Source organism: Ursus arctos, unplaced genomic scaffold, assembly GCF_023065955.2.
Source record: "Ursus arctos isolate Adak ecotype North America unplaced genomic scaffold, UrsArc2.0 scaffold_23, whole genome shotgun sequence".
NCBI lineage: Eukaryota > Metazoa > Chordata > Mammalia > Carnivora > Ursidae > Ursus > Ursus arctos.
This window is the reverse complement of record NW_026622908.1, coordinates 7843819-7870355: the sequence shown is the minus strand read 5'-3', so window position 1 is coordinate 7870355 and position 26537 is coordinate 7843819. Positions and strand designations below refer to the sequence as shown.

The following is a 26537-nucleotide window of genomic DNA, read 5'->3' as shown; positions in this document are numbered from 1 at the left end:
GCAAATCACTTTGGTTCTCTGAGCTTCAGTTTCCCCATCTGATTAACAGAAACAGAGTTGCTGTGAAAAGTGGGTGCAAGGAACTAGCCCAACTGCTCTCCTCACATGAGGTGTCCCCAGAAACCTAGAGAGTTCTTTAGTGAAACCTCCCTCTGGCACCTTTTTGAGCCCCTTGCCACTCTCATCAGGCCCCTGAGAAGATTGGGGTCTGTGTTGGGGTGTGGAACGGAAGCATTCAGATGGCAGTATTGAGAAGGTTACACTGTAGGGGTGTTGTAGACCATGGGAGTTGGCCTAGCCAAACCCCTCACAAGGCTGTGTGCCCACCCAGCTCCCGGACCCCACAGAGTCAAGTTGCGTCCCCCACATGTACCAACAAGTCCCCAAAGGACGGTACATGTGGTGTGAGTGAAGCCGCCAGCTGGCTTAGGCCGTCCTCAGACTGGAGAGGGGCCTCCAGGATCCAGTCCCTGTTTGGCAGCTAATGGCCGGTGACCTTACACAAAACATCACCTCCCTGGGCCCCAGTTTCATCCGATGTCTGAGGGTCCTTCTAGCCCCACAGCTATGAGGTGAGGAGCTTCTGGACTGATGCCCAGAGCCAAGGCGCTCGGAGGGGTCCGCGGCAGCATCCCGCAGGGGCTGAGCTCACCGCAGATCTGTGTCCAGGGCTGGCCCTGCAGGCCTGTGAGCCCCTGTCTGTCCCAGTCTAATGACGCCTGAAGTCCTGCGAGGAGGGTGAGAGTATGTAGGGCCCGGGCCCGACGAATGAGAACAGTAGTGACCATGTATTGATGACTGACCGTGTGCCAGGTGCTGGCCGGCTTTACACGGACATGCTTACGTAATTCTCACAGCGGCCAGAGCATTTCCTGTTTACAGATGAGAGGAACTGAGGTTCAGAAAGTTCAAGAGACTTGCCCAGGTCCTTTTTCCCTCTTCTGGGGACAGCATCCATAGGCATTCCGAATGCTCCAGCGTTTGGCATATCTCCACAGGCTTTTCTACAGAGCAGCCTCGAACAAAATGAGGTTGTCCTGAGTCCCTGCTAACAGAATCGTTGACCTTTAGACCAAGACGGTTGGGAAGGCACCAGACTCCGCATGTGGCGTGTGCCCAGGCCACCTCCGAGGAGTTTGTGCTGTGACACCTATAGTTCTTTTTTTTAAGATGATTTATTTATGAGAGAGAGAGGAGAGCGAGAGAGCGTGGGGGTAGGAGCTGAGGGAGAGGGACAAGCAGGTTCTGTACGGAGCGCAGAGCCCAACGTGGGGCTCGATCTCAGGGCCCTGAGAGCAACACCGGAGCCAAAACCAAGAGTCGGATGCTTAACTGACTGCGCCACCCAGGCGCCCCAGCACCTACAGTTCTTGGGAGGTTGTCTAAAATGAAAAAACACGCCAGCAGGGCCGGTGGTGTTCCAGGTGTGCTAGGTGTGTTTGTGACGGGCTCAAGCGTGCTTTCCTTAGTGGGAGCAGAGCAGCAGTGTGAAAGTGTTGAAAGCCCAAGCACAGAGTCAGAAAGCGAACTAAAAAATGATTTTTTTTGAGTAATAAAAATTTTAAAAAGAGAATTACCCAGGGTACTTCACTGAATAAGAATAGAAGCAGGGGTTTGAATCCAGGTCATCCGATGCCAAAGCCTTGGGTTTGTTCCCGGATCTTTGCTAACGCCCAGCCTGGGAATTCGGAGGTCAGGGCTGGGGCAGAGTTAAACTGTCCCCTGAGCATCCATGGAGGGGAAAGAAAGAACTCGTGTGTGTGTCAGTGACGTGAACTTGAGTCAGGAATCATGGAGGTTCCCCACCCTGACTCAGGTGCGGTGTTACAGTGATGACCAAGGACAGGAGAGCCTGCTCCTTGGGGCGGGGTGGGACAAAGGTCAAAGAAGAGCTGCTTGAATCTCGGTGAAGGATCGCCCTTTGCATGGGTTCCAGAACCTGACGGTGACCCAGTAGGGCAAAGGGGGCACTGGAGTGAGGGGATAGAGTCCTGAGTTCTAGCTCCAGCTCTGCTACCCACTCTCGGTGCCTCTCACCTCCCGTGTGGGTTCTCCCATCTGCAAAATGGGCCAGAAGGGCTGCTTGGACGTGGCACCACCGTGGGACCCCTCAGGCTGATGGAGGGTAGGTTGGTCATAACAAGGAACTAGGGTACATACCAAGGTTTCTTCTGAGGGAAGGCATGGTCATCATCCCTTTTCCTGGAGAGCAGGCCCAGGGCATCTGGGGGCACGCCTGCCCAGCTGCCAGATGCCCCCTCAACCCGGTGCTCATTCCCTCTGTCTGTGGCCAAGGTGGGGGATGAGATCGTCCGCATCAATGGCTATTCCATCTCCGCCTGTACCCACGAGGAGGTCATCGACCTCATCCGCACCAAGAAGACTGTGTCCATCAAAGTGAGACGTGAGTGAGGCCAGAGGGCAGCGGGCACTGTTAGAGGGGCGGGCTAGGCTGGGGGAGGCAGCGGGGTCCCCAGCTCCTGGGGGAGGAGGGGAGGGCGGAGGAGCCGTCCTAACCCCCATGCCTTTCTCCCACAGACATTGGCCTGATTCCTGTGAAGAGGTAAGCAGGACATTCCTCTGCAGACAGACTCTTTGCTGTGGGCTCAGGGTCCTGGGATTGGCCGCGGGGTCTGGCTTCAGCCAGGCCAGCACTGCTCCCAGGCCAGCGGTGGCTGGAGGCTCCAGACGGGCTGATCTGGATTTGGAGCCTGGCTCCTCAGACATCTCTCTCTAATGACTGCTCTTCTCCTTTCCCTTCCCCCCAGCTCTCCTGATGAGCCCCTCAAATGGCAGTATGTGGATCAGTTTGTGTCAGAATCCGGGGTAAGGGCCAGGGACACCTGTAATGCGGCCTGGATGGGGTTGTCTTCAAGGAGGGGCAGCCGGTCCCAAAGGGAGGGCTTGCCCCAGAAATGTGAGTTCAGGGGTTTCGGGCAGGCCCCCAGGGCATCCAGAATGTCCCTGAGGGTGGTGGGCCCTCAGCCAGGCCCAGCGGGTGCAGACATAACCCCCAGGGACAGAACAGCGAGCGGTCTTATGTGGGGACAGTGCTTGCTCTAAAGGGCTTTATGAAGTTAAGAGGCCACTTGCACAGATGTGGACGCCCAGTGACCCTTATCCCATCCTTCCTCCAGGGTGGACGGAGTAGCCTGAGCTTCCCTGGCACTCGGGACAGCAAGGAGAAGAAGGTCTTCATCAGCCTGGTGGGATCCCGGGGCCTTGGCTGCAGGTGGGGGGGCAGGCATGCCCTGAGGTTCACTCATGGCCAGTGACCCCAGTAGACCCCTAACACCGCTCCCCTTTCTCACTTCTGCTTCTGAGGGGATGACACTTCCTCGGGGCCTGATTTCTTCCCTGCGCTTCACAACAGCCCTATATGGCCAGAGGGACAGCTCTAACAGGCCCATTGTACAGATGAGGAAACTGAGGCCCAAAGGCAGAGCCATGTTCCTTGGGTGGGCCCTCAAGTCACTGCAAAAGGAACCTGTCCAGCTGGTCATCTCTGTTACAGTTCCCTTTTCATTTATTACCTTGTGGGCTTCCTTAGGTCGCAGCCAGGGAATTGCAGACGGGCCACGTGGGGTGTTCTTATTAAGCACACAGGCGCTACCGTTATAGGGCTAGGTTCCAACCCTGCTCGCCATCTACGAGCTCTCGAACCTCGGACTAGTCACTTAGCCACGCTGAGCCGAGTTTCCCCCCTATAAATTGGGGATAAGAATACCCACAAAGCCAGTTGTTGGGAGGAGGGATGAGGTGACAGAGGTAAGTACCAGCTTAGTGCCCAGCAGGCAGTAAGCGGCTGTCAAACAGTAGCTGTTACTATGTAAGTTTTTTGTATTATTTCCATCCGTACACTTTTATTCAACACTTCTCGGCCAAGTGTAAGTGATAAAAAAGTCCCTCCTTCCTAAGAGATTAGACTATAGAATATCGGGAACATGGAAGCCACTGAATAGTTACAGCAGTAAGTGGCAAGGACTCTGATGGAATTGTGTTCTGCGTCAGAGACGGCAGACAGGTCTCCCATCCCGTGCTATTTCTAATCAGTTAGTGGTGGCTGCCTGACCAGTCCACCATGCAGTTGACCCTTGAATAATGCGAGGGTCGGGTTGCTGACCCCCTGCCCAGTCCAAAATTCATGCATAACTTTTGACGCCTCCCAAATTTGACTACTGTTGACCAGAAGCCTTGCCAATAACATCAACGGTTGCTTAACACATATTTTGTGTTTTACATATTATATATTATATGCTTACGGTAAAGTAAGCTAGGGAAAAGAAACCGTTGTTAAGAAAATCATAAGGAAGAGAGGCGCCTGGGTGGCTCAGTCGTTAAGTGTCTGCTTTCAGCTCAGGGCGTGATCCCGGAGTCCTGGGATCGAGCCCCACATCGGGCTCCTTGCTGTGCTGGGAGCCTGCTTCTTCCTCTCCCACTCCCCCTGCTTGTGTTCCCTCTCTCGCTGGCTGTCTCTCTCTCTCTCTGTGTCAAATAAATGAATAAAATCTTTAAAAAAAAAAGAAAGAAAGAAAGAGAAAGAAAAAGAAAATCATAAGGAAGAGAACATACGTTTACAGCATGTACTGTAAGAAATCCACATATAAGTGGACCCATGCAGTTGTAACCCGGGTTGTTCAAGGGTCGACTGTGCTTTGAAAAGAACTCTAAGGCTGTATCTAGGTTTGGTGGAAAAGAGTGCTGTGATCAATTAGTGATGTCTGGCACAGATGTGGGAGGGGAAAATGACAATACAAATGCCATCCTTGGTGTAGGTATCTTGGGAGCACTGAGGAGGGAGCAACTAGCTGAATCTTGGGGATAGAATAAGGAGTTTGGTGAGAACCTTGTAAAAGAGATAGCATTTGAGTCTTAAGGAATGAATAAGAAAGCGCTAGAAAGAGAGAAGAAACAGCCTGTGCCGTATATTGGGTGAGGGATGGGGCAGCTTTTGCCATGGGGAAATGAGGCTGGACAGGTAAATGGTGGAGCACCATGGGTAACTGAGACTCATGGGTGACCCGGATCTGAGGGGCCAGAGCACCGGACATGCAAGCAGAGGGGACAGGACACTGAGAGTGAACAATGCTGCAGGGATGAGCAGAGCCTCACCAGCATCTCCCATCTCTTCCGCAGCATCTCCAGCGGGCCTGTCCAGAAGCCCGGCATCTTTATCAGCCATGTCAAGCCTGGCTCCCTGTCTGCAGAGGTGGGGTTGGAGGTGAGCCGCCCTGAGACGACCCCAGTGGGGGCATGGGTCAGACGATGATCACACAGCGACAGAGGCACAGGCCTTCCCACATAGCCCTCTGTCGGCGGCCACTGGCTGCTGAGTCCTACCCACCCCCGAGGGAAGGCTTCACACTTGATCTTTCTACAGTCGTCTCCCAGCTCCGAGAGCCTTTGGTCCCGAGCTTAGCAATGTAGTGATAATAAGAACTGACATGCACTGCGTGTTTACTGGGAAGGTCTTTGTTCTGAGCCCTTTAAAATTTATAAGAACGCTGAGAATTAGGTACTGTCATTATCCTCATTTTACAGATGGAGAAACGGAGACCTGCAGAAAGTGTGTGATTTTTCCAAAATCATATACCTAGTGTGATTGAGCTGGAATTCAAACCTACGTGGTCTGGTGCAAGACCCAGAACTCTTACTCTCTACTTTGGACAAGTTACTCCTGTTTCTGTGCTTCAGTTTCCTCTCCTATGAAATGGGGGCACTAGCCTTCCTTCTAGGGTCATTGTGTGGATTAAATGAATTAATACCATATGCTTCCAACTGTGTGTGGCACATAGTAAGGGATTGACGAATGTTAGCTATTATACAAATTATTATTATGGCTCAACACAGCCTCTGCTATATGAGAAACCCAAAGGCTCCTATGTCTACAAATTGAGTTTTAAAAGCAAATGTCATAAATTCAGCCAAAGGAATGAACCTCTAATGGTATAATATTTGAGAGCTGATAAAAGAGATATGAAGTGGAGGTGCCCTGGGAAGATCCCATCAGAGCTTTCTAACTGCTGTGTTCATCAGGAACACAGTTGAGGTGCAGCCACTTGAAGACTCAACCTCTGACCCTGGCCGCCAGGGGAAGCCCTTCCTGCAGATGAGTGGGTTTACAGAGAGTGCAAACACGCTGATCCCTCTCCATTTCTCCACCAGACAGGGGACCAGATTGTCGAAGTCAATGGCATCGACTTCTCGAACCTGGACCACAAGGAGGTGAGATGCGGGGTCTTCAGCTGCTGGCCGTTATCTCGTCTGCCCTTCACGTCTCACGCCCCTCCACCGGCCACGGGGTCTGAGACCGTCTGTGCTCTCTGGAGGCCTCGAGCTGCTCTGGTCTGTCCCCTTGTCCCCCCAGGCCGTGAACGTGCTGAAGAGTAGCCGCAGCCTGACCATCTCCATCGTAGCTGGAGCCGTAAGTCCAGAATGCCCTGGTAGGGGGCCCCGTGACCCCTGACCTCCAGCCCCAGCCATTCAGACCCCTGATCTCTGCCACACACTCCTAGAAAAGGCCGGAGGGTCTCCATTACGGAAACTCTGACCGAGCGGAGGGAGAGATCTCTGCCCAGCCAGGAGAAGCTTGTCCAGAGACAACGGGAGCCACGGTGGCTGACACGGGGGCCACGGCCATAAGAAGACAGCCTGCGTCTCGGTCCCCAGGGCTGTGGCCGTGGGTGCCCAGGTTCCCCGGGACACTGAGCAAGGGGCCTCTTTTCACTCCCTGAGGGCCGGGAGCTGTTCCTGACAGACCGGGAGCGGCTGGAGGAGGCGCGGCAGCGCGAGCTGCAGCGGCAGGAGCTTCTCATGCAGAAGCGGCTGGCCATGGAGTCCAACAAGATCCTCCGGGAGCAGCAGGAGATGGAGCGACAGTGAGTGCAGCGGCCCGCCGGCCTCCCGTGCCCCTCCCCCGCCCGCTGTCCTGGGCCAGCGTCGCCTGCCCCCCTGAGGCCTGTCCTCAGATCACATGGGTTCAGGGGGGCTCGTGCATCCATCCCTAGCCTCCAGACCACCAGCATCTTCCCTTGTAGCTGAGGAGAGCCCCTGACTTCTAAAACCCAGGAGCGTGGAAAATGGATGCTACTAGCAGTAGCTAACATTTGTTGAGTATCAGTCATGTGGCTGGCTTGGTATCAGCCTCTTGTTTATGTTTTACTTAATTCCCAGCAGAGCTCTGGAAGATAGGTGGTATTAAGCCATTTTAGAGGTGAGGAGACTGAGAGGTCTTAACTCAGAGAGGTTAAGCCACTTGCGAACAAAGTCATATATGGCCAAGCTGGGATTCACTCCTGCCTGTGGTAATAAGGCCTGCTCTTCCTGGGGTTGGTTGAGATGATGGACTGAGAAAATAAATGTGGTGAGCAAGTCACACACAGGAAAAAAGCCATACTGTCAAAATCCAAATCCAGGTACATCCTAGGAGTGTAAAAAGAATTTGGGACAGGAAGATGGACAGGATCTTCGCCTCTTCCCCATCACAGAATCAGCCTGCAGAACCAGCCCCGGTGGTACCTCGCCCCATTGGCCTGGCCTTGGCCAGCAGCCCTGACTACCTGGGGTCTGGGGCCCTCCTCCTGAAGGACCTCACGCCAGCCAGGCCCTGCCTATCCTCAGCCACTTTATCTAAATATTTGCAGGTCGACGCACAGAGTGTGGCCTGCGTCGATCTGCCTCCCATCCCTGGCAGCACAGAATCTCTGCTCAGCAGTGCCAGACGAAACCACACCAGAGCCCAGGGCCCAGATTTTGTTGGACCCGCTTCCCTGGCATCCAAATCTGGTCCCGGCATCCTTGGAAGGGAGCCTGGAAGAAAGATTTTAAACCTTTTTCAAATCAGGAATTAGCTACAAGAAGAGTTCGCTTCTCTCACATGGACTCCAACAGGCCAATCTGAATTTGTGTTTCAGAAGGAAAAAGGAAATTGCCCAGAAGGCAGCAGAGGAGAACGAAAGATACCGGCAGGAGATGGAACAGTGAGTGCCCGGGTCCACATGTCTGCACACACCTGTCTGTGTCAGGATCGTGGCTGGACAGAGGCTACCTCCAGGCCCACTTTGCCTGGCCCTCTAGTCCCCTTGTGGGTCCTCCTTTATCTGTAGCCATTCAGTAGCCCTAGGAAAGTCCTCATGTTGGGGTAACTAGAACACGGTCTTGTAATCCCCAGGCTGGCGTTCCCACTCGACGCAGAATACAAGTACCAGGGTCTGTGTCTTGTTCACTGCGGCTAACGCTGCGCGGCCTCTCCCCAGGCTGTGTGGGGTCTCCCAGTAGGCAGACGGTGGGCCTGCGAAAGTTCTGACCCCAGTCACAGGCATGGGGATCTTATTTCAGGATTATAGAAGAGGAGGAGAAGTTTAAGAAGCAGTGGGAAGAAGACTGGGGCTCAAAGCAACAGCTGCTCTCACCTAAAACCATCACCGCCGAAGTGCACCCAATACCCCTTCGCAAGCCTAAGTGTACGTATCGTGTGCCGGGGGAGGGGGCTTCCTTCTGGGGCTGGGGGTTTGGGGAGTGTCTAGACAGAGGTGCCGGTCTTCCTCCACTCACCACCACCTCCCCGGGTGAAGAGGTCATGACTCCCTGGGATGCATTTTCTTCATGGAGGGGCAGCCGTGTGCCAGGGCCCTGGGGTGGGCGGGATCTGTCTGCCCCCTTGTCCTCAGGGGCCTGCTGCCAGGCTCTCCCCCACAACACAGACTCAGGCAGATGGATCTCTCCTCCTGCCCTTGGGCTGCTGACCAGGGAATGGAAAGCTGTGGCAAAAGCGAGCATGGGACCGTCATCCTGGCTTGCTGGGTGTTGTGTCCACGTCCCACCTGGCCGTGAGTCAGAGCTGGGGGCAACAGCAGCCAGGAAGAGGGGAAGTGCTCATGTTGGAGAGGACCGGTGGTCCAAGGCTGAGCGGTAACTGTGGGGAGAGCTTACCTGAGCGCCCCTGCCACCTGCATCCCTGTGTGTGGGCTGTGGTCACACCCCTTCCAGGATGGAGGCAGGGAGAGGACTGACCCCTCCTAGGCCCACACTGCAGCCATCCTGGGGCCTCAGCTCCCTCTGCCCTTCGTACCTCCTTTCTTCGTCTGTCCTATGTTCTTACAACCAGTTTCAGGGCAGGCCTCCACCACCTGCTCCCCAGTCCACCTCTCAACCCCAACTGCCAGGATGTCTCTTCACAGGGCAGCTCACACCACCAGGCAAAGTGGGAGCTCAATCTCTGTGCTGCCTGGTGGGCTGGTGGCAGGAAGCCAAGCAAGGTAGCTTGGGGGCCGTAGCAACCACGAGTCCAGGTTTCCAGATTGAGCCTAACTCACTTTACGTGACAAAGGGCCAGTTCTACTGCAGCCGATTGTGCTCAGCTGACCTGAGAACCTCTAGATTTGGGGTTCCCCGTCTCTGCTGTGTCGCAGCCATTCGGGATCTTATGATGGGGTCTGGACAATTCTGGCCCCGACTTTAGAGCATACCCGAGCCCTAGAGGGACATCATCATCTTGCCAACACAGGCCACTTGGGTCAACGAAGAGGTTGGGCTGGGCTTCTGGGCTTCCTCCCTGGGTGCAGGGCAAACATCTGCTAGCACATTCCTTCCTGGCAGCAGGGCATGGTGTCATCTCCGAGTCCTCTCTGAAGGACAAAGCAAGCTCTCATCAGCCTCCCCCCTGACATTTGGTATTAGTTGAGGATGTGGCCAGAGCTAAATTCCTGGTGAATAATCTGTTTTAGACAGGGAGCTAATTTGCTCTTATGAGTGAAACAGGAGCTTCAGAAGGAGAGAAATCGATTTTAATTGCTTCTCGTGAAAGTAATCCCAGTCAATTTAGTACCTTTCTAGAAACTGGGTCTTGGCTTCAGAGCAAACACACCCTCTCAGGAGCTATAAAAAATAAAAGCCCTTTCTCTAGCTAGCTATTTATTTAGTGCTCTTAAACCAAATCAATCTTCTTGAATAAAAGGAGCAAGAACTTTCCCTTTGCTTGAAGATACAAGTGTTTTCGAAGGGAATGAGCAAAGCATGGGATTGATGCCCCAAGCCTGGCTGCCTGACCTAGGGCAGCTGCTGCTTCCATCCATCTGCATCTCCAGATGCACTGGCCACTTCAGCTCGTTTGGAAATAAGTCAGGAAATGCAGGAAGGTCTCCACCGAGCCAGCTCAGTTCCTGCCTCTCTCCCCATCCCTGGGAGGCTGGACCAGTCCCTGTTGTGCTGGGCCCGCAGGGACCAGCCCACCGCCGGCTCCTCCCTGGCCACTCTTCAGCTCTGGGGCCCAGTTAGCCGGTAGGTTATACCTGACTCGGGGGTTTGTGCCTGTGAGGGAGGGACCACACATTTTTGAACAGACAGGAAAGAGTGTGGAGCATCTCTTGCCTGGAAAAGGGAGCCCCTCATTCTAACAATGTCGGTCAGACTGGCTGCTTCTCTCACCAACCCCTGTCCCAGGGGCACTGCCTGCCTCCCCATGGCTGACCCAACAGAACCCCAACATTCTGCTGAGGCAGGATAGATTGTCAAGAGGCCCCCAGAAGAGCTTTCTTTAACCCCAGCAATGAGGGAGGGGGTTGTTAAGGATCCTAGAGCTGGAAGGAGCCTTGGGAGATGAGGTTTTAAATAAGATATTTCTAGGCTTTTCTCTCCATCAAGGACCCCATCAATTAACCTCCACCCCCAAGAGACCCCATGGTTTAGAAGTGGAGGTTTTTCCTATCATACCATTAATTAATCATTTGTTTTCCTATTGTTTTATTAAGTAGTCATTCTTGTTTGCAAGAAAGTGTCAATGTTCCACTGTTGAGTAAACCTAAACTGAGCCAAAAGCAAAGGAACTGAATTTACAGCCTTTTCATAAATGAATGGGCAAGCTCTTCTAATTAATATTTGAAATATTAATAAGCAGCTCACAGCAGACTCATACACTACCTTCCACAGTCATAGGGAGGCCAAAGTCCAGGTCGGAAGGCACTGGAAGGGATGATTTGCTATTCTCCACGTGATGTCAGAATTCATGTCTTCCTAACCACATGTCTCCCCTTTCCTCTTTGGAATCTCCTCACCCCCTCTGGATCCCCGACCCTGCCCACATAGCTCTGACATCCCCCAAGGACCCAGAGTTCCCACGGCAGTTAAGAAGCAGCCAGGAGGACCTGTTCTTGCATCGTAAGCCCTTGGCACTGAGCGTGTGTAATACTCAGATACTCCCATCCTCTGTCCCTCACTTCCCAAGTATCAACGGAATGCCCTGCAAAAATTTCTCACTTGACTGTCAGGTCAGAGGCCCCTGTTGTTACCCCGTTTTACAGGTAGGAAAACTAAAGCTTCCGAGGTTGAAAGCACTGCATGCACCATCCCAGAGCACAGCAGTTTGGTCTGGGCGTCTGGGCCCTGTTCCTGCCCCTGACCTCACAGTTCCTGTAGAGGAAGCTGGCCGTAGGGCATTAGGCTCCTGGGAAGCACCTCTGGCCTTGTGGTCTCCCGAGTGCCTCTTGGTTCACCAGCTTCCTCCTCTTTTCCCGGGTAGCTGATGAGGGAGTGGAGCCCGAGCTTGAGCCAGCAGATGACCCGGATGGAGGCACGGAGGAGCAGGGAGAGCAGGTTTGCAGCCCCCGCTTCGCTCCCTGGCCTTGCTGCTCTGCTTGCCCTGCCCACCGCCTACTGCTAGCCCTGCAGACACCCAGCTCTAAGGGGCCAGCACGTGGTGGGGACCACGGGAGGGTGCAAAGCTCCTGCAAGCCCAGCCAAGAACTTAGTCCAAAACCAGAGGACAGGACCGGTGACCGGGCTGGAAGGCCCACAGATGCACGCCAAAACAGCTGGACCAGTGGTTCACATGTTTAAGCCCTGCCCAAGCCCAGCTCCTTCCTTTGCTGCTCTGGCCCCTCCGTCAGGACTCCCTAGATATCCCCTAAGATCCAGCAAGCAAGTGGGTAGTGCTTGGTGCAGCAGAAGGCTGTCAAGATCCTGTTCTAGAACTCAAGCGGGGCAGGGTGGGTGATGATTTAAGGGGTCGCTGCTGGCCCAGGGAGCTTGAGGTTCGAGGTGTTTCCCTGTCATGCTGTCGCCTGGGGAAAGCAAGGGGCTGGTGCCCTGGTGATCTGACCACTGCTGCCTGAGCTGCCTTTCCCAGAGCCGACCCCGGGCATGGCCTTCTCTCTCAACATCGACAGGGGAGCACGTGGGCTGCGCCATGAGACAAGGCCGTGTTGTTCTGTGTGAGAGCCGTTCTAGGCAGAGCCCCAGGCTTGCTTTTGTCTCGAGCCACTTCTTGGCCGGAGGGACGAGCTGTCAGGAGCGGCCCCGTTCTCTTTCAGCAGAGCTCTGTGTTCACAGACGGCAGCTGTGATTTGGAAAACCTCATCCTCCCACAAGGGCCATCTCTGGTTTTCTGGCACTGACTTCTGAAGCCAGTGTCCCCGGGAGAAGCGGGTTGGCAGGGCCCTAGGAAATCGGGGCCTTTCTCCTGCTATGTAGCCCGGGAGGGGGCGCAGGTGAGTGGAGAGTGGGACTGAGGGTGCAGTTTGGCTGTTGGGGCTGCCAGTGCTGCTGTTCATCTCCCAGAGCCACGTGCTCCCTGCGATCCCGACTCTGGGCTGCCGCCTGTGGAACCTGGCTGAGCGGAACTGTGGCTCATCTCTTTGTTCTCTGTGTTCTTATAGCCTTTGGGTGGTTTTATCGTTACGATGGCAAATTCCCGACCATCCGCAAGGTAGGACTGAGGCTGAGTGCTGTGCCATTTGCCACTGAGTTTGCTGTGGGTTTGGGCCTTTCCAAGCCTCGTTTCTTTTCCTGTGAACTCTAACTGGTGTGACCCGACCTGCTCACTTGGAGGGCTGACCCTGTCCGCGCCTCCCTGTCAGGCTGACGTCAAACGCCAGGGCGCTGTCACAGAAGCGTTGTGGGGGGTAAGGATTCAGGGGGCGAGACCCGCCCGGGTACCATCTGGCACCGCCTGGATCAGCATCAGCCCCAGGAGGCACAGGGCAGGGGCAGGGCCATGGCAGGAAACTTCTACCTTGTTCCTCAGTCAGTGAGAACCAGAGGCCAAGACAGAAGCCACGGGCAGACAGTGGCATAGCAGGCTGGGTAGACACAGCACGGGTTGCGAGACCAGCCGTGCCAGACAGAGACTGGCTGCCAGGCAGGGATTTGCTGCATCGGGTTGAGACGAAGAGCCACACCAGTCCTAACTCTCTCCTGGAAATATCTACACGTGCCAGGATAATGCGTTCTTCTGGTCTCTGGGGCCTTGAGCTTTCTCTCTAAATCTTATTACTGCATCTCCAGGCCCCATAAGACTCTCGTTCTTTTTCTTTCCAAATCACTTTGGCATTTGATTATGAAACCGCCGCTGTTAATATCTGTAGATTAGATATTTGAGATGACTTGGCATTTGGAAATCAGGCATCAGCATAAATCTGGGTGAACTCATTTAGGTGTTATCACTCGACCGGGTCTTTCTCAAGGGATGTCAGTTCCCCTGGAAACCAAAGCAGTGGCACCTGGGTGACCTTGATGATACGTAGCTTTTCCTTGCCTGTAAAATGGGGATACCGGATGTTCCAGAAACATCTACCCCCTTCCTCCAACACAATACTTTTAAAATAATAGACGGCAATATTATTGCTGACAGAAGTTGACGTCTTTACCTAGGAACACAAATCATGGTTTATATGACATTGAATCAACTTAGGACAGAGCACCACGGGGGATTCCTTTCCACACTGCCATGGTCTCAGAAAGGACCCGGTCTCAGGAGACTGTCTTTTTCATCCTACAGTCTGACTCTGTGACTTAGGATGTCTCATTACGTTAGATTTCTAATTCTTCTCTATGCACTGTCTCTATTAGAACTCACCTAGAGAGGACATTGCATGCGTGCACACACACACACGCGCGCGCACACACACACGCACACACACGCACACACACACAGGATTTTACTAGAAAAAATAATTAAAAGAAGATGGAGAGGTAAAATCTTTTCCAGGTACTAATAACCAGCCAAATGTAAGAGAATGAGCATCTCCTCCCCACACACACCTCCCACAGGAAATCACGTCACTTGGAAATTGCTGTTGGTAAAGGAGACCCATTTTCCTCTATTCATTAGCTCAGTATCACTGAATAGCTGGTATTTTTGTTTTCATTTCATTTCCAAAAGAGAGAACGATTGCATCCAGGTAGAAGCAAGAGCACATACCCCATCTGCCTTTCTTCTCGGCCCAGACCGGAAGGATTATTTGCCATGAATTTAACTGACAGCCGAAAGGACCACAGAATCACATCCCTCATGCTGGCTCTGGAAATCCATTATCACTTTCTCTAGAGCATGTGACACCCCTTGTGTCCCAGCATCTAGAACACCAAGTCCCCAAGTAATACATGTGACTATCTACAGCCATGATCGTCCATGCACAAAGTTGCCCTTATTTTATAGATATTTTTAAGATAAAGAGTCAATGTCTTTTATTGCTAAATTGGCAGTAAGTCCCGCTGGCACTCAGGGTTCCCAGGCCTGTGGCCCCATCAAGTCTGCGTCAGTGCCTGAAGGGCACATGGTTCTAAGCCTTCCACTAGGACTGCTAGATCGCGCAAACCAGCACTACGTGCAGGAGCCCCCTGTCCCGTGGGGGGGGAGGGGGGTCCCACGCAACTGAATAACCGGTGTACTGGGCACTAGTATGAGGTCAGTGGACAAGAACCTCCTGCATCAGTAAACAGGTGTTGCTTTCTTGGAAATGGAGCAGAAACTGTCACATCTGCCTGCCCCATCCAGGAGCCCTGGCCCTAAAATCTTAGCACTGATAGTTTTTTGGGGTGGAGGGGGTGTTTGTTTGTTTGTTTGTTTGTTTTTTTAACCAACAGAATGACCATTCCTATCATGGTGGTCCCTGTGAGAAGTCATGCCCTTATTCTAGCAAGCTGCCATTGGGCAGAATGTTCTCAGCTCCTCTTGGGGGAATTGTCTGATCTATAATATGATGGCAGGGTTCACCTATCAACTGAGCCAAGAGTCTAATGAACATGGTAGGCGAGGAACCAAGGAGGACTCTGCAACAATGAGAATCATTTTCTCAAGTAGTTCATAGACTGCTCTGGGGGTGGGCCTCTATCCCCAAGATGGGAGACCATCTCCAAAGCATATTACCTGCGCATGGAAGTAGGTGTTGTCTGTAGGAGGGGAGCCAGGATGACTCAATCATAGGACCATAACGCCACCCCCAAGCCTCTCCAGCTGTGGACAAAGTTGTATGTCCAGTGCTGAGAAACTCAGTTCCTCATTCCTGCCCTTAGGCTCTGGGATGATTCAGGAATTCCGAGAGAAGACCCCAGGAAGGCTTGTTGGGGGTGGGGGTGAGCTCAGTGCACAGGCAGATTTCCCCCTCCCCACAGAAATACTCCAGAATGCTGACGCTCTCTGCTGTCCCCTCTCCTGCGTGCTAACTCTGTCCTCTGTGCTGTGTGTGATGGGGCTGACGCTCCCTCCTGCCACACCCCCCGGTGCTGCCAGCTCACCTGGGCGCAGGAGCAAACAGGTAGGACCTGGAAGACTCAGGTCCAGATCCTGGCACCACCACTTACTGGATGTTTCACGCTGGGCAAGGACCTTCACCTCTCTGAGCCCTGGCTCCTTCATCAAGAGAGTGGGGATAACACCTACATACGAGATGATCAGCATAAATCCCTAAGCACACAGGCAGTCCTTCCTTTCTCCTTGGCTTCCTTGCAATCTCATGGGAGAAGCAGCCAGGAAAGCAGGTTTTATGGGTCCAGTTCCACCAGGAAAAATAAGGAGTCTGGTGGCTTTGCGTCTCCTATCCCAAATCCTCTTGAACCCTGGCAGTCAGTATAAAGCAGTTAGGCCATCCTCGTCCCCTGCCCTCATCTCCTAGTCCCGTAGTTTCCGGCTAATTCTCAGTTCAGGGGCCTGGTTCAGAGGGCCTCTACAGGATTAAATGGTCTGCAGCTTAAGCATCAGAGCAAACTCTCATGTCCCTGGCTCTGGGCTCCTGGGTCTGAGGCTGGCTCCCACCTCTTGCAGCTTAGGACAGAGGATCTCTGCAAATAAGGCTCGCCAGCTCTCCCAGATTTTCCATAGAATCTCCCAGGATGTATCTCTGTTGCCTAAGTATGAGACACCTTTCTTTCCAGATGATGGAGAAGGCATGTGCCCAGATACTAGGACATAAATACAACGTATTTTATTCATACAGTGCTTTCATGTTTATAAAGCTCTTTTATAGATGTTATTTTATTGGCTGTGATGGCAAGCCCGTAGGGCAGGTATTTTCTTCTGTTTTGGAGATGAGGTGAATCAGGCCCAGAGAGGTTAAAGCACTTACCCAAGGTCACATAGCTAGTGAAGTAAGCCAGTTCTTCTGGCTGACACGGGGCATGTGTCTCCCACTCCACAATGGGGAGCAGCAGTTCGCCTGCCCTAAACCCGAGGTCCCGTGCCCAGTGCAGAGGGGCAGAGCTGGGGGAGGAGCTTGGCACAGGGTGGGTTTCTGGCCTTGTTGTGGACTGAATGCCCTGTTTGCCGTGCTGTGCCAGCGTCAACACGACCTTGTAATCCTTGTCGTGTAAACACTGCCACATCTGCTCAGAAAGGAAAGGATAAGAAGAAAGCCAAGTATGACAGCCTGCAGGAGTTGAGAAAGAATAAGAAGGAACTAGAGTTTGAGCAAAAGCTTTACAAAGAGAAAGAGGAAATGCTGGAGAAGGAAAAGCAACTGAAGATCAACCGGCTGGCCCAGGAGGTACGCGTCCTACTCGCAGGCCGGGTGAGTCACCCCGGGCACAGTTTGGTGGTTCCCCACCAAGCTCCCAGGGAACCAGCTGGAGTTGTTTTCCCCAAGTGGAGTCCAAGGATGGAGTGGGCCCTGCCCTTCTGCTCATTCTGGAACGTGGGATCATCCCACCTGCCCAGGATCATGGAGAACTAGCCTCTGGCTTCGGTGTATGTTTGGAACGGAGACTAGACTCCTTGCTCAGGTATGGGTCTGAGGCTAGCCTCTCTGCCCAGATTGTCACACTTAGGTTAGCCCTTCACACACCAGGCTAGAGGTTTGAGTCTGTCCCCTCCATCCAAGCCCCGCCAGAGTATGAGTCCATGGCTAGGCCTGTCCAGCCTATGTGTGGCTATGAGGTCTCTCTCCTTACTTAGGGTATAACCCCAAAACTAACCCTTCTGCCTAGATTGTAGAACTGAAGTTAGCTTTCCATCCACCTATCATCAGGTCCGAGTCAGTTTGGCCCCTCTACCCAGGTTATAAGTGCAAGACCAGATTTCCCCATCGTGCCTTGGCTCTGAGAGTATGGGTCTGAGGCTAAAACCCCTTTGTGCAGATGTGGTGTCTGAGGCTGCTTCCATCAGCATAGGATATATCCAGGGGCTCCCGGGTGGCTCAGTTGATTAAGCGTCTGCCTTCGGCTCAGGTCATGATCTTGGGGCCCTGGGATTGAGCCCCACATTGGGCTCCTGCTCAGTGGGGAGTCTCCTTCTTCCTCTGCCCCTCGCCACCCTTCGTGCGTGCTCGCTCACACTCTCTCTCTTACTCTTTCTCTCAAGTAAATAAAATTTTAAAAAAACAAAAACATAGGACGTATCCGAGGCTAGACCTCTTCAACCTGGAAATGTATCTAAGGCTGTCCTCTTCAGGACATGAAGAAAGCAATCCTCCAGCATGAGTAATTCCTATTTCCTAGGTGAGCTGGGTGACCTGAACTCCCTAGCTATTGGAGCCGTTATTCATTCTGCTTCTCTTTAATGCTTCCATGAATCAGAATGCCAAGCTGATTAGATTACAAAACCAGAGTAATCCTGGAAAATGTGAAGTGCATTAGGTCTGGCATTAGGAACGAATAAGCTACAAAATTAAAAATAAAATCCAACTTGTACTTCTGAGGACAAGGCAGCCTGGAGAGGGGAGAAAGAGTAAAGTCAAACTTTTGGAACGTGCTTGGAGCTTAAAAAAGGACCATTCTTGGAGAATCACAAGAGCCTAAGAGTTCCCGGGGACTCTGGGAGCCGCATCCCAGCTGGTTCTGCACAAAGCACGAGCCCCTCCTCTGATCTGGCCTACAAGTGCTGTTAGCCCACCTGACTCCCCAGCACCCTCTCCCTCCTGATTTGCACCTCTCCTGGGGCCAAGGCGGAACAAGCCAGGGTTTTCGCGCGGAGAGTGGACACACCCAGCAGCACGTGCTACAGAAGTGCTGCTCGGCTACTGATTTGAGTGTGCCACCACGTGTGACTCGGTGTGCCCTCTGTCCTCTCCTTATTGCACTGTCCTTGGGTCCTAGGTGTCCGAGACAGAGCGGGAAGACCTTGAGGAATCGGAAAAGATTCAGTATTGGGTGGAAAGGCTCTGTCAGACGCGCCTTGAGCAGATTTCCTCTGCTGATAATGAGATTTCAGAGGTAACAGAGCCCTTCTTTCCACAGAGGCCCTCCTGCTGCCTTCAGAATGACCCACTCTGGGGACAGCGGGAGGCAAGATGGCCACCGGCAAGCCTCAGTGTCCAGGGCCGCCCCTACCAGCCCACTCTGCCTTTGTCTCTTGGGGAGGGGGACAGATCTGTATTTCTGGGCTTATCTCCAGAGTGACCACTAAGTCCTAGCTCATCTGAGATGGTCTCCGTTACGCGTGTTGTCCTGGAATCATTGCTAAGAGTACCTCTCTCACTATCAAGTCTGTTCCAGTTTGGATGATAACCTGTATGGTCACCTTACTTATCACCCACATGTGGCATAACTTGGGACTATCCCGCATTTGGGCACTCCCTCCTAGCCACTTGGCGTGGGCTGACCTGAGCACCCAGGTGACAGAGAAGTGATACCTCCCATGATTCTAGTTTGTGGGTGGTGGGTCTCCAGCTGCAAAAGAAACAGAAAAGCATTATACTTGATGTATTGTGAAGTGGAGCCCTAGTCAGATAATTACAGAACCTCCTTGCAACCCCCCAGATGACCAGGGGGCCCCCGCTTCCCCCGCCTTCTGTGTCTCCCCTGGTCCCACCCCTGAGACGCTTCGCAGGCGGGCTGCACCTCCACACCACTGACCTGGATGACATCCCCTTGGACATGTTCTACTACCCACCCAAGGCTCCCTCCGCCTTACCCGTGATGCCCCACCCTCCACCCTCCAACCCATCCCCCAAGGCCCCTGCACCCCCTGTCCTTCCGTCATCAGGCCACGTGTGTGCCTCGTCTTCACCCTGGGTGCAACGCACTCCACCCCCCATTCCCATCCCTCCCCCACCGTCTATTCCCACCCAAGACCTGACTCCTACCCGCCCGCTACCCTCGGCACTGGAAGAGGCACTGGGCAACCACCCCTTCCGTGCTGGGGACACAGGAAATCCAGCAGAGGACTGGGAGGCAAAGAACCACAGTGGGAAGCCCACTAACTCCCCTGTTCCTGAACGGAGCTTCCCACCCACCCCAAAGGTACTGCCCCGGGTCCGCATGCTGAGCTGGGAAGCAGAAAGCGTGGGCAGGCCTGCTGCTGTTTCCCCCATCCTCCACTGCTCTCACGAGTGGGGCCTGGAAGAAACATCACTCCAACCCATTTTCGGGAAATGAGCTCCCCATCCGCGTGTTGTGGTCACCCTGCATGTGCCTGCTTTCTACTGGTTTTGAAGTGCTGTCCTGTATGGTGACCTGCCCGTGATGCTTGCGGTGAGCAGCTCTGTCTCCATGTCTGTTGGTTTCTCTTTGCTCCTCTTGGCTCGTACGGGCTGGTAACATTCTATATAGTACTTGCAAGGCTGTGTTACTCAGTAGCCAGAGCTCTGTGTCACAGCCAGTCACTTTCTGATACAAGCTCAGAAAACGGTGAATATGAGAAACGAATCCCCAAGTTAATGGGAGAAGGAGGGGAGGCGAAGCAGTGGAGCGGTATTAGGCTCTGTAAATGCAGGGATAACACGGTCCGGTGCTGTTAGGACATTACAGTGCCATTTTCTATGGAGTTTGCCAATTACATTGGCTTGAAGTATAATACCCAGAACTTTCCGGCCAACTTCCAGCTACAGAAAAAAATGAAGACAGAGAGTTCCTAGAAATCTTCAAATTTACTATAAAAAGAGTAGGTTTTTTTTTTTCTCTTGGATGTCAGGAGGCTGAACAGTGATCTTTCTCAAAAAGGCATATTTCTTATTAATTGTTCTTCATCCAAAGACTATTTTGGAAGAGGCAATCCCCAAGGAAGATCTGGAGCTTTGATCCCGGGGGGGACCAACCAAATATTCCTGTGCTGCAGTAGCCCCGGGGCCAGGCTTGAGTCCGAGCTAAATGAGCTCATGCCAGCCAAGGGTAGGAGCTTTGAGAGAGGGCAGTCAGTGGTACTGATCAGTCGTTCTCGTTAACCTTCCCTGCATGGATTCAGGGCCCAGCATGAAGAGCAGAGTAAGCATTTCAGAGCATTCAGGAGAGCTTGGGGGAAGGTGGAATAAAGAAAGTCCCGGGTGCCTACAAGGCTGCAGCGTCTGGGAGGGGACTCTCGGGGGACTCCTTCTAGACCTCTGATGGGTCCCGAGCCTTGCAGCTCTGACAGAGAGATGTCGTCTGTCCCAGAGCGCAGCCAGGAGCGGGTTTACAGGGAGCTGAGTTAGCCTGGCACAGAGGTCATATCCTTTGAGTGAGTCCCTCCTATCAAGGTGGGCAGCAGCTTTTCCTTGACAAGTTTGACTCAATAAGCATTGATTGAGCCTTGCCTTGTGTAGGGGAGCAGTGGAGCAGTGCTGCAGGGGACAGCGAGGAAATTGGCGCTCCCGTGCTTTCCTGGACTTCGCCATCTGAAGGCTGAGCAGACACGATTCAGCTATAAAATGGCACAGGCCAGGTGCTCTGGGGAGGATTCATTCTAACGGGAGGTTGAAGGCGCCTCTGCAGAGTAAAGGGCTGATGAGCTGGGGCTTAGAAGGATGACAATACATGGAGGCTGGGAGGAAGGGCATGGAAGGTACAGGGAACAAAGGTGGCGAGGAGGAACCGCCGGGGTTTGAACCCTGGCTCTACCGCTGGCTGGACGACTTGGGTCTGCATGACTTCACCTGTCTGAGCCTGGGGCTTCTCGTTCGTAAAATGGGAATGCTAATGGCACCTGCCTGTAGTGAGGATCACGTGAGTTAATCCATGAATTCGTTCAAAAGTAATCCGTAGGAGAATGGCGGGCAGGTGCTCAGTAGGCATTAACCATGATGAGTGACAGCTCAGGATACAAGAAAATGTGGGTGAAGCTGCAAACACGAGATTGGAGGTAAACTCTATAGACTTATTTTTTTTAAGATTTTTTTTTTTTTTTTTTGACAGAGCGAGAGCACACAAGTCAGGATGAGAGGCAGAGGCAGAGGGAGAAGCAGGCTCCCCTCTGAACAGGGAACCCAACATCGGGCTCCATCCCAGGACCCTGGGATCATGACCTGAGCTGAAGGCCTCAGGTCTGGAAACACTCGTGTTGGCTTGGCTTGTATGCCTGCCACACCAGACCCGCCAGAAGGTTTTCAGGGCCGTATCTACCCCCAGGCACCGTCCTGTGTGCCCACCATAGTACTAAGTCCTTCATTCATTCAACACGTTCAGTGAGCACCTGCTAGATGCTAGCCACTATGCCTGGCACCGGAGAAGCACCACAAAATGGGCAGCCTAGTCCCTGCCCAAACCGCCTAGTGGGGACAGGAGATACATAAGCAGGAGACTGCCACACTCTCTGGGGGAACATGGGGGCACAGAGGTGCTGTGATGAATTGGGGTGGAGAGAAAAAGCTCAGAGAGGGCTTTTGGAAGGCAGTGACACCCAAGTTAAGACCTGAGCAGGTAAAGTAGTGGGAGGAAAGAGCACGTGCAGAAATCAAGGCCAGAAAGACTGGCATCTTGGGGGCTGACGTTAGGTAGTGTGAGGAAGGTGAGGAGTGAGGGATGGGGTCTCAAGGGAAGGTGAAGAAATTAATGAAGGGGCTTGCGGGTCAAGCCAAAGAGCTCAGCAGTCAGTGGGGACCCAAGAAGAATTTGGACAGGGTTGTGATCCAATTCGATTTGTGTGGCCGACAATGATGGAGTGTGTTAGAGCAATGCAGACAGGTTGTGTCAGCTCTCCTGGATGCTGCTCTTACGGGTCCCCCCCCCACCTCGGTGCCCTCCCACCAGGGACAGCAGATGCTTTGTGTGCAGTCTGGGGAATGGAACCGTGGCCGGAAGGAATAGCCTGCAGGGAGAGAGGAGGCTAGATGGCCCCCACGGCCACAGAGAGAGAGCCTGGAAAGTGTGTCCCCTGAGTGGCAGTGGCTGCGGGCGTCCCCCGAACTCAGCTCTGGCTCAAGTTCCTGATTTCGTAGAACCACCCAGTAGTTTCTGTGGCCTCAAAACACACCGTGGCCATGGACTTCTTGTCTCTCTGCTGAAGATCACACCCCTGGCACCTCCAACAGGGCGACTGAACCAGGGAGTTAGCCTGTGCATGGCGTGGATTTGCATGTGTGTCGTAGTTGGCCTGGGCCACTCCCGCCACGCCCTCATGTGGGCTTCTCTTACGCTAACCCTTGTAGACATTTTGCCCAAGCCCACAGCCTCCACGAGGCCCTGGCGTGTCTACTATCTCCAAACCTGTCATGGTCCATCAGGAGTCCAACTTCATCTACAGGCCAGCTGTGAAATCTGAGGTCCTGGTAAGCCCCTCGGGTCCCCTCCAGGGCATCTCCAGCGGAGCAGACGAGGGCTGTCTGTCTCCTCTGGCTTCTGCTGCCTCTGGAGGGAGTGAGGTGGGACACCACCTGACATTAAGAGCTAGCTCTTGACTTCTCGTTGACCAAAAGATGAATCCATGTGGGTCCCAAACAGGCTGGAGATCCCTCTAGAAGTAAGAATGGTAACAGCTCAGGCTGCTTTCGAGCCCACCGTGTGTCAGGAGACTGAGGCTTAGAGGGGCTGAGTCGGTTACCCAAGGCAGAGCCAGATCTTACCACTTACTCCAGAGTCAGACCCGAGAGCTCAAGCCCTTACCTACATTGCCATCTTGCCAAACGTCCAGTGATTCCACTGGCCCTGGCCTCGGCCCCTAAGGCCTGGCGAGGCACGACGCGAAACACCCTCAGATGGGGTACCGTCCAGAGCGGAGCCACTCACTCTCTCCGTCTCGCCCCTCACTCCTCACTGGACTGGGAGTGTGAGGCGTGGTCCTGGGGGAGCAGTAGGGTCTGCCCATCCCCAGTCGCCTAAGGCTGTGGGAGCTGGGACTCACGTGGAACCCCATGCCCCGGGGGGTGCCAGGCACGGACTGGCCTCGCACCCACGGTGGGAAGAGAGTCAGGCCAGAATTTTTCTTCCCCTTTCAAGGAAACCCTATCCAAATGTCAGGGCAGGACAGCTCAGAGACTTATTTTGAGCTTTTGCTGTCCTGTCAGCTCCCCAAAGAGCAAAGTTCATGCCCCTGGGATCACCTGCCGATGCATCCGAGGGACGTTCCCTGGCCCGTGACAGAGGGTGGTGTCTGCCTGACTAGAGCCGGGTAGCTGCCGTGTCTGGGGGCGCCGGGCCGGCGCTGTGTCTGCCTGGAGCGGGATGTTGGCAGCCCCAGGCTGGCAGGCCCAGAGTCTGGCACCAGAGGGCAGACGAGGCCTATTGGTAACGTCCAGCATGGAACTTTTTTTTTTGTTTCTGGCAGCCGCAGGAGATGTTGAAGAGGATGGTGGTTTATCAGACAGCGTTCAGACAAGTAAAGCGATACCCGCGTGTGTCTGTAGTCCTTCCCGCCACCCCCGTCCCTCCTGCTCCGACTTCTCTCTGGGAGTGCCAGTTGGCCCCGAGGCGGCCCAAGGGCCCTCTGCCAGAGCCGCAGGCCAGAGCTGTGACCCTGTTGCCTGCCGCCAGGAGTGGGGAAGGGTCTCATAGCAGGAGGGCACCCTGGCTTTATTAGACCCCATGCCCCAGCTGAGAAAGCAGCAGGATCCCTGGGGGCTCTGCTCTTTTGCCACTGTTTGTCCAAAGAGGAGAGGACAGAGGGAAGCCGCAGACGGTCGCAGAGGCCAAGATGGGTCCTCCCTCCAGCCCTAGGAGAGAAGGTGTCTCCCTGCCTCTTCCCCTGTCTTGTCCCTTCGAGGCAGATCACAGCTTTGCCTGAACCTGAGCCAGTCAGGGAGGAGTGGTGGTCCAGGTCCTCCACCTGCCCGGGGTACTCCTGCATGCAAGGATATGGATGTCCTTCCTGGTCCATGAGTGGTATCAGGCAAGCAGCCCCTTACTTTCGCACCTCCTGGGGGCTTACGTTCACAGAGCCAGCCACTGGGCTGGCAGTCTCACCACCGGTGAAAGAGACCCCCAGATAGAGAAAGATCTTGCCGCCAACCCCACTGCTAACCCACTATCACACCGCAGGCTGATTTGACTACAGGCAGAGTGCCGGGGAGGTGTCAGCTTCACAGGGATACATGGGAGTTTGCAAAGGAGGCTGCTCCCAGCCCAGGACTGGGGACTGACAGGCGACAGCTAACACTGGGCCAAGCACCGTGTCTAAATACTTTATGTATATAAACTCGTTTAATCTTTTTAGCAACCCTAGGAGGTAAGTAGATGAGAAACTGAAGCAGAGAGGTTAGGAAAGGTGCCCATGATGTCACAGCTCCTGTCAGGCCCGGGATTTGCATTCAAGAGGTCAGGCTCCACGGTCGGGCTCCTCCCTGCTCCACCATCCCCACTGTCTATCATGAGATAGACATTAAAGGCCTTTTGTTTAGGGCACAGACAGCCCTCCAAGGGAGAGAGGCTGGAAGGGAGGAGCCCAAGGACCCAGACTGGAAGTCAGACTCTCGCTCCACTACCCACTGGCTGGGTGACCTTAGGGGCATGAATGTCACCTTTCTGGGCCTCAGTTTCTCCATCCGTTGGATGAAGGGTTAGGCTCCCTCTTCAAGGGCTGACCAGCTGTAGTGGCTTAAGTCTACGAACTAAATTCACACAAGACACAAACCCTTGCCATCATGCCCATTCTGAGAGCAGATTCTCACAGGGAGAGAGAAGGGGAAGCCCATAGCCAGCACTGTCCAGTTTTCTAGAAGAAATAGCCAGAAGTAGTCAGGGCCCTCAGTGAAAGAGCATTGACTCCATATCCTGCCTAGTGACCTCTCCTGCCCATGGATTTGCTGCATCCCTTCCTCTGTCTGCTGCCCTGATGCCCATAGACTGACCTGGGAGTGGCCTCTGAGCGGGGCCAGCCTCCAAACTCCCAGGCTCTGTGGGGCTGAGCCTGGGTGACAAAGCCTGGATGAGGAGGGAGGGCAGACTGATGCCCAGGGAGCCACCTGCTGAGGTCTGGTTGCCATCTCGTGCCCAGAGCTTGGTTGCTGCATGCTGGGCATAGAGAAAGCAGTGGCCTCCCCCTGATGCTGACAGTGGGGACACTTGGTGTGGCCCAGGGAACTGTGTGCTGGGGATGGTTCCACTCAGTCCAGCAGGGCCTACCTGTGCCCCTGTCACAGGGCCTCTCCTCTGCTCCCACCTGTCCATGGGGACTAGGCTTTGCTGCCTAGGACTTGGCATGCCTGGCCCCTGAGTCTGTGGACACCCGGCTCCCGCTCTCTGTGGGGGATGCCTAGGAAGGCAGGATGCCCCCATCTTCCGTCTTACCACTTTGTTTCTACATCTCGGGGACATTGTTTCCACAGCCCTTGCCAAGCCAGATTCCCTGAGATAAGTCTTCTCCCTCATCCTCTCCTGGCTAAGGGTCTGGGAGGCCTCTTACATTCTAGAAAGCATTAACGACAGTGCTAGGCACTGGGCAAGCACAGACGCCCCTGCTCCTCTGGGACTGCCCACTGCCCTGCACCCCAGTCATCTTGTGGCCGGATTCCCCAGGGAGAGCTGTCTCTTGAGTAGTGGTGTCCTTCTTTGGGGTCAGAGCACGGGGTGAAGAAAAGTGGGCCTTCACCCCCAGAACCTGAACCTGGCCTCACGTAAGCACTTGGAGGAACTCAGGTAGGACCTAAAGGACCTGAGGCTTTGGGTAGATGACAGCTTCGGCAAGGCTGACACGGGCCGCTCAGACCACCTGGACATCAGCGGGCGCCCCACCAAGCCACAGACGCCCACCCCGCAGCAACAATGCAGGGTCCAGGGCTGGGCTCCTTCAAATGCTTGCATAGCTTCCTGCTTCTCCCCGGGCAGGGCTGCTCGGGCTACTGGGGCTTCCAGCCTCCTCCCTACATCCCCATCCAGGCCACATCTGGCCCCCCACTCTCTCCCTTACATCTGACCCATTCACAACTTCTTCCTCTGCCCTAAGCTTGCTTCCCGCGGTGACCCTCAGGGAACTCTACTCTGTGGCCCTAACACCCTCCCTTCGCTTGCAGGATTTCCGGAAATATGAGGAAGGCTTTGACCCCTACTCCATGGTGAGAGAGAACTCTCCTCCCCCAGGGAGTAATCCCAGGAATTGGGGGGGGGGGGACGTTACAGTGTGCTCCGTTGTGATGCATTCTGGGCCCTGGGGGTCCCAGGGATGAGGTGGGGCACATGAGGAGCCCCAGGGAACCCCATCTGCTCTTTCC

At 54.1% G+C, this 26537-nt stretch overlaps 1 protein-coding gene across 2 annotated transcripts in view; it reads left to right on the top strand.

The window, feature by feature from the left end:
- The window catches only part of USH1C (USH1 protein network component harmonin), a 45708-nt gene that overhangs the window by 11385 nt on the left and 7786 nt on the right, over positions 1 to 26537 (top strand). Inside the window, exons 5-21 of one of the 2 annotated variants that reach the window (XM_057317086.1) lie at positions 2296 to 2404; positions 2539 to 2563; positions 2769 to 2826; positions 3138 to 3232; positions 5137 to 5221; positions 6166 to 6225; positions 6368 to 6424; positions 6736 to 6878; positions 7914 to 7979; positions 8338 to 8462; positions 12651 to 12700; positions 16602 to 16754; positions 18301 to 18417; positions 18964 to 19446; positions 22545 to 22664; positions 23660 to 23710; positions 26340 to 26381. In XM_057317086.1, the coding sequence (XP_057173069.1) occupies positions 2296 to 2404; positions 2539 to 2563; positions 2769 to 2826; positions 3138 to 3232; positions 5137 to 5221; positions 6166 to 6225; positions 6368 to 6424; positions 6736 to 6878; positions 7914 to 7979; positions 8338 to 8462; positions 12651 to 12700; positions 16602 to 16754; positions 18301 to 18417; positions 18964 to 19446; positions 22545 to 22664; positions 23660 to 23710; positions 26340 to 26381 (1839 nt within the window). Of the gene's footprint in view, positions 1 to 2295; positions 2405 to 2538; positions 2564 to 2768; positions 2827 to 3137; positions 3233 to 5136; positions 5222 to 6165; positions 6226 to 6367; positions 6425 to 6735; positions 6879 to 7913; positions 7980 to 8337; positions 8463 to 11515; positions 11590 to 12650; positions 12701 to 16601; positions 16755 to 18300; positions 18418 to 18963; positions 19447 to 22544; positions 22665 to 23659; positions 23711 to 26339; positions 26382 to 26537 lie in introns of both variants that reach the window. The other variant, XM_057317085.1, reaches the window with a different exon arrangement.